The sequence below is a fragment of the Aquarana catesbeiana genome, linkage group LG01, assembly GCF_042186555.1.
Source record: "Aquarana catesbeiana isolate 2022-GZ linkage group LG01, ASM4218655v1, whole genome shotgun sequence".
In the NCBI taxonomy this organism is placed as follows: domain Eukaryota; kingdom Metazoa; phylum Chordata; class Amphibia; order Anura; family Ranidae; genus Aquarana; species Aquarana catesbeiana.
Window position 1 is genome coordinate 136,994,156 of NC_133324.1, and position 7,527 is coordinate 137,001,682.

Sequence of the window (7,527 nt, forward strand, 5' to 3'; positions counted from 1 at the left end):
GCATGGCATTTCAGGGGTTAAAAACACTTGTATATGGCTTCTCTGACTGCTCTACTCTTTGTATAAATCATCCTCACTCTTCCTTCTTACCCCAGACCCTTTCTGTCCAGGGGAAGCAGATTTTGATAGCAAGCTGACTATTGCTATCGAATCTGGTTCCTCCTCCCAATATAGCTTCCACAGCATTTCAAGGGTTAAAAACACTTGTATATGGCTTCTCTGACTGCTCTACTCTTTGTATCAATCATCCTCACTCTTCTTTCTTAAACCAGACCCTTTCTGTCCCGGGGGAATGGATTCTGGTAGCAAGCTGACTGTGTTAAATTTGGTATTATCGCTCTCACTCTCTCATACTGGTCACTGGAAGTTGAACTAAAATTTTTTAAAAAAACTGCGTGGGGGTCCCCCTAAATTCCATACCAGGCCCTTCAGGTCTGGTATGGATATTAAGGGGAACCCTGCGCCAAAATAAAAAAAAAGGCGTGGGGTCCCCCCATAAATCCATACCAGACCCTTATCCGAGCACGCAACCTGGCAGGCCGCAGGAAAAGAGGGGGGAACGAGAGAGTGCCCCCCCTCCTTAACCATACCAGGCCACATGCCATCAACATTGGGAGGGTGCTTTGGGGAGAAGGACCTCATCCCCACAAACCTTGCCCGGTGGTTGTGGGGGTCTGCGGGCAGGGGGCTTAGCGGAATCTGGAAGCACCCATTAACAAGGGGACCCCCAGATCCCGCCCCCCCCCCCATGTGAATTGGTAATGGGGTAAAAATGTACCACTACCATTTCACAAAAAAAGTGTCAAAAAGGTTAAACGCATGAGACGGTTTTTGACAAGTCCTTTATTAGTTTCTTCTTCTTTCCGCTTCTTCTTCCATCTTCTTTCGTCTGGTCTTCCTTCGGTGTTCTTCTTCTCCTTTTTCTCCATCTTCTTCTCCATCTTCTTCTCCTTCTCCATCTTCTTCTTCTTCTTCTTCTCCTCCATCTTCTTCTTCTTCTTCTTCTTCTTCTTCTCCTCCATCTTCTTCTTCTTCTTCTTCTTCTTCTTCTTCATCTCTTCTCGTCCTGCATCTTCCTGCGGCTTCTTCTCCGCTCCGTCCACATGATCCGCCTCAGTGGGAGTCTTCTGCCGCATGACGCTTCGGTTCTTCTGACACTTCTTACATAACGAAGGGCGGGGCCACCCGGTGACGCACAGGGACTTCCTGGGACTTTCCTATGGCTTTCCCCGTGTTGTCAGAGGGGGCGGGGACATGCCCCGCCCTCCATTATATAAGAAGTGTCAGAAGAACCGAAGCGTCACACAGCGGAAGACTCCCACTGAGGCGGATCGTGCGGACGGAGCGGAGGAGAAGCCGGAGAAAGATGCGGGACGAGAAGAGCAGAGGAAGAAGAAGAAGATGGAGGAAGTAGAAGAACACCGAAGGAAGACCAGAAGAAAGAAGCGGAAAGAAGAAGAAATTAATAAAGGACTTGTCAAAAACTGTTTTGTGTTTTTTAACCTTTGACACTTTTTTTGTGAAATGGTAGGGGTACATTTGTACCCCATTACCAATTCACACAGGGGGGGCGGGATCTGGGGGTCCCCTTGTTAAAGGGGGCTTCCAGATTCCGATAAGCCCCCCGCCCGCAGACCCCCAAAACCACCGGGCAAGGGTTGTGGGGATGAGGCCCTTCTCCCCATCAACATGGGGACAAGGTGCTTTGGGGGGCTACCCCAAAACACCCTCCCAATGTTGAGGGCATGTGGCCTGGTATGGTTCAGGAGGGGGGGGCGCTCTCTCGTCCCCCCTCTTTTCCTGCGGCCTGCCAGGTTGCATGCTCGGATAAGGGTCTGGAATGGATTTTTGGGGGGACCCCACACCATTTTTTTTTTAATTTTTGGTTCGGGGTTCCCCTGTGGGGAAATTCCATGCTGTTTGCCAGACCGACTGTTCATCATAGCCGGCGCTAGCGATAGTAGTTTTACATGACTTTTTTTCCTTTAGAAATGTCATTTTGCTGTCAGACTGTTCTAAACACAGGAAACATGCGCCACTTTAAAGGCATACTATAGACACCCCCCAGGTAAAGGAATATTACACTTTTATTGTTTCACTTTAAGCATTATTAAAATCACTGCTCCTGAAAAAACTTCAGTTTTTAAAACTTTTTTTGCATTGATACATGTCCCCAGGGGCAGGACCCAGGTCCCCAAACACTTCTTATGACAATAACTTGCATATAAGCCTTTAAAATGAGCACTTTTGATTATTCATGTTCGTGTCCCATAGACTTTAACGGTGTTCGCACTAATTTTTTGCCTGTTCGCATGTTCTGAATGCGAACCAAACCGGGAGGTGTTCGGCTCATCCCTAGCCATGAGGTGCCATGTTGAACTTCCAGTGACCAGAATGAGAAAGTAAGAGCGATAACACCAAATTTAACACACAGACAGCTTGCTATCAGAATCCGTTTCACCTGGACAGAAAGGGTCTGGGGTAAGAAGGAAGAGTGAGGATGATTTATACAAAGAGTAGAGCAGTCAGAGAAGCCATTTACAAGTGTTTTTAACCCCTGAAATGCCGTGCAAGCTGTTTTTGGAGGGGGAACCAGATCCGATAGCAAGAGTCAACTCGCTATCAAAATCCGCTTCCCCTGGACAGAAAGGGTCTGGGGTAAGAAGGAAGGCTAAGGATGATTGATACAAAGAGTAGAGCAGTCAGAGAAGCCATATACAAGTGTTTTTAACCCTTGAAATGCTGTGGAAGCTATATTGGGAGGGGGAACCAGATTCGATAGCAATAGTCAGCTTGCTATCAAAATCCGCTTCCCCTGGACAGAAAGGGTCTGGGGTAAGAAAGAAGAGTGAGGATGATTTATACAAAGAGTAGAGCAGTCACAGAAGCCATATACAAGTCTTTTTAAACCCTGAAATACCGTGCAAGCTGTTTTGGGAGGGGGAACCAGATTCGATAGCAAGAGTCAACTTGCTATCAAAATCCGCTTCCCCTGGACAGAAAGGGTCTGGGGTAAGAAAGAAGAGTGAGGATGATTTTTACAAAGAGTAGAGCAGTCACAGAAGCCATATACAAGTGTTTTTAAACCCTGAAATACCGTGCAAGCTGTTTTTGGAGGGGGAACCAGATCCGATAGCAAGAGTCAACTCGCTATCAAAATCCGCTTCCCCTGGACAGAAAGGGTCTGGGGTAAGAAAGAAGAGTGAGGATGATTTATACAAAGAGTAGAGCAGTCAGAGAAGCCATATACAAGTGTTTTTAACCCTTGAAATGCTGTGGAAGCTATATTGGGAGGGGGAACCAGATTCGATAGCAATAGTCAGCTTGCTATCAAAATCCGCTTCCCCTGGACAGAAAGGGTCTGGGGTAAAAAAGAAGAGTGAGGATGATTTTTACAAAGAGTAGAACAGTCAGAGAAGCCATATACAAGTGTTTTTAACCCTTGAAATGCTGGGGAAGCTATATTGGGAGGGGGAACCAGATTCGATAGCAATAGTCAGCTTGCTATCAAAATCCGATTCCCCTGGACAGAAAGGGTCTGGGGTAAGAAAGAAGAGTGAGGGTGATTTATACAAAGAGTAGAGCAGTCAGAGAAGCCATATACAAGTCTTTTTAAACCCTGAAATACCGTGCAAGCTGTTTTGGGAGGGGGAACCAGATTCGATAGCAAGAGTCAACTTGCTATCAAAATCCGCTTCCCCTGGATAGAAAGAGTCTGGGGTAAGAAGGAAGAGTCAGGATGATTTATACAAAGAGTAGAGCAGTCAGAGAAGCCATATACAAGTGTTTTTAAACCTTGAAATGCTGTGGAAGCTATTTTGGGAGGGGGAACCAGATTCGATAGCAATAGTCAGCTTGCTATCAAAATCCGCTTCCCCTGGATAGAAAGAGTCTGGGGTAAGAAGGAAGAATGGGGATGATTGATACAAAGAGTAGAGCAGTCAGAGAAGCCATATACAAGTGTTTTTAACCCTTGAAATGCTGTGGAAGCTATATTGGGAGGGGGAACCAGATTCGATAGCAATAGTCAGCTTGCTATCAAAATCCTCTTCCCCTGGACAGAAAGGGTCTGGGGTAAGAAAGAAGAGTGAGGATGATTTTTACAAAGAATAGAGCAGTCAGAGAAGCCATATACAAGTCTTTTTAACCCCTGAAATACCGTGCAAGCTGTTTTGGGAGGGGGAACCAGATCCGATAGCAAGAGTCAACTCGCTATCAAAATCCGCTTCCCCTGGATAGAAAGAGTCTGGGGTAAGAAGGAAGAATGGGGATGATTGATACAAAGAGTAGAACAGTCAGAGAAGCCATATACAAGTGTTTTTAACCCTTGAAATGCTGTGGAAGCTATTTTGGGAGGGGGAACCACATTCAATAACAATAGTCAGCTTGCTCTCAAAATCTGATTCCCCTGGACAGAAAGGGTCTGGGGTAAGAAGGAAGAGTGAGGATGATCGATACAAAGAGTAGAGCAGTCAGAGAAACAGATGTGCACAGTGGCTGCGTTTAAAGATTTTTTTTTTTTTCAGATTTTTTCAGTTTGTTTGCGCCCCCCCCAAAAAATTTTCAGCACCATCTGCCACTGGGAGGGGGTAATAATAAATTAGATAAAATGAATAGAAGGTGTAACAATAATATAAAATAATAGAAGGATTAACAATGAATATAAAATAATAGGAGGTGTAATAATAAGAGGGGCAATAAAAAAATTAGATAAAATAATAGGAAGAGATGATAATGATGACGTGTATACTGATAGATATATAATAGGTGGTAGGAATAATAATAATAATAATAATAATAATAAGAATAAGAATAAGAATAAGAATAGGGACTGTGGGGAGAATTTCCAGTGTTCAATAAATAATATTAAATAATAGGCGGGGATACTAATGAAGACGTAGGAGGGGTAAGAATAAATTAGACACATTAATATGAAGGGATAATAATGATGACATGTGTATAGTATATATATATATATATATATATATATATATATATATATATATATATATATATATATATATATATATATATATATGTGTATGTATATAATAATATTGTACCAGATATATATTTTATAAGGAGTGATAATATATACATATATATTTGTGTGGATGGACTAATAACATTGTACAGGGGATGCGCACGGGGGCGGGGACGGTAGAAGGATGATTAGCATTCGGGGAAGAGTAGGAGGAGCGGCAGTGGAGAGGCGGAGTTCCGATCTCCGCCGAGAGACAGGGGGAACAGATTTCGACGGGGAAGCCATTCTCGGCACAACACCGGACCCCCCTCTGATCACATACATACACACACACACACACACACACACACACACACACACACACACACATATATATATGGGGGGGTGATCACACCCCCTATGTACAGTACCCCCCTCCGATCACACATCTCACCCCCTATGTACAGTACACCGGACCCCCCTCCGATCACACATCTCACCTCCTATGTACAGTACACCGGACCCCCCTCCGATCACACATCTCTCCTCCTATGTACAGTACACCGGACCCCCCTCCGATCACACATCTCACCCCCTATGTACAGTACACCGGACCCCCCTCCGATCACACATCTCACCCCCTATGTACAGTACACCGGACCCCCCTCCGATCACACATCTCTCCTCCTATGTACAGTACACCGGACCCCCCTCCGATCACACATCTCTCCTCCTATGTACAGTACACCGGACCCCCCTCCGATCACACATCTCTCCCCCTATGTACAGTACACCGGACCCCCCTCCGATCACACATCTCTCCTCCTATGTACAGTACACCGGACCCCCCTCCGATCACACATCTCTCCTCCTATGTACAGTACACCGGACCCCCCTCCGATCACACATCTCTCCCCCTATGTACAGTACACCGGACCCCCCTCCGATCACACATCTCACCTCCTATGTACAGTACACCGGACCCCCCTCCGATCACACATCTCACCTCCTATGTACAGTACACCGGACCCCCCTCCGATCACACATCTCACCCCCTATGTACAGTACACCGGACCCCCCTCCGATCACACATCTCACCCCCTATGTACAGTACACCGGACCCCCCTCCGATCACACATCTCTCCTCCTATGTACAGTACACCGGACCCCCCTCCGATCACACATCTCACCTCCGGAAGGCATCCTGCAGTACCAGGCACTCCGGCCCCGCGGTGGAGCCCTCTCCGTGGACGATGGAGAAGTCAGCCGGGGGGATGAACATGAAGTCGGGGGAAAGTTGTACCTCCTGGGGAAGCGGCCACAGGGAGCCGTACGGGGAGGGATCAGGAGCACCGAGCGGCGGCGGCGGCATCTCCCCCCTCTTCTCCGGGGAGTCAGACAGCCGGGACTTATGGCTGCCAGCGGTCAGAACCAGAGACAGCACGAGAACGATCCTCATCCCCGCCATCATTTACTATACTAACTACATCTACACCGAACGCCGGGTTATGGGACACCGCGATCATGTGATTCCCGCCCAGACACGCCCCTTCTCATTGTTAGAAGTCTGGATGTGCATGGAAGTCCCGCCCAGACGCGCCCCTTTTCAGTACTAGAGGGTTGGATGTTCATGAAAGTCCCGCCCAGACACGCCTCTTATTTATTAGATGTTTGGATGGTCATGTAAGTCCCCTCCCCCCATACACGCCCTTTCATTGCTAGAGCGTTAGGTGGTCATGTAAATCCCACCAAGGCACGCCCCTTTTCTATTACTAGCATTTTGGGTGGTCATGTGATTCCCGCCCAGACACGCCTCTTGTCATTACTAGAAGGTTGGGTGGTAATGTAGACACTCCCAGACACGCCCCGTCCTATTCTGATGGACATTGACCAAGCGTTTTCTGGCACTTTAGTTTAGTCCGTATCTTTTGCTAGAACCCCCCAAACATTATATATTTTATTTTTTTTAGCAGAGACCCTATAGAATAAAATGGTGATCATTGCAATTTTTTAGGTGACACAGTATTTGCACAGTGGTTTTTCAAACTCAATTTTGTTTCGGAAAAGATATACTAATGATTTAAAAGAAACAAAACAATATATACCCCAATTTTTTTGTAAGTTATAAAAGATGATGTTAGACCGAGTAGATACCAACCACAAATCCTCAAAAAACAAAATGGATAAAAAACTCAACCCCTACTCTACTACTTAACCGGTAGAATGGCACGGCTGGGCAAATGGGCGTACCTGTACGTCCATTTGAATTCCCCGCCGTGCCAATGCGTGCGCGCCGGCCGGGAGCTCCATGAGTAGGGTCGTGGGTCCCGCGGACTCGATCGCCGCGGGGATACCCACGATCGGCTCACGGAGAGGACGAACGGCAGCATCTCCCCGTTCTGCCTAGTGACAAGTGTCACTGTATCTCTGCTCCCTGTCATCGGAGCAGAGATCAGTGACGTCACACACACAGCCCATCCCCCTACAGTTAGTAATCACTCCCTAGGACACACTTAACCCCTCCCCGCCCCCTAGTGGTTAACCCCTTCACTGCCAGTGTCATT

General features: G+C 46.8%; 1 protein-coding gene across 2 annotated transcripts in view; it reads right to left on the reverse strand.

Annotated features, from left to right (window-relative positions):
• The window catches only part of LOC141134736 (beta-hexosaminidase subunit beta-like), a gene marked incomplete in the record, with an annotated part of 76,174 nt that extends 69,661 nt beyond the window's left edge, over positions 1 to 6,513 (reverse strand). Inside the window, 1 exon segment of one of the 2 annotated variants that reach the window (XM_073624183.1) lies at positions 6,154 to 6,513. In XM_073624183.1, coding sequence (XP_073480284.1) covers positions 6,154 to 6,434 — 281 coding nt within the window. 2 annotated transcript variants of the gene reach the window in all.
• Positions 6,514 to 7,527: the final 1,014 nt, after the last annotated feature.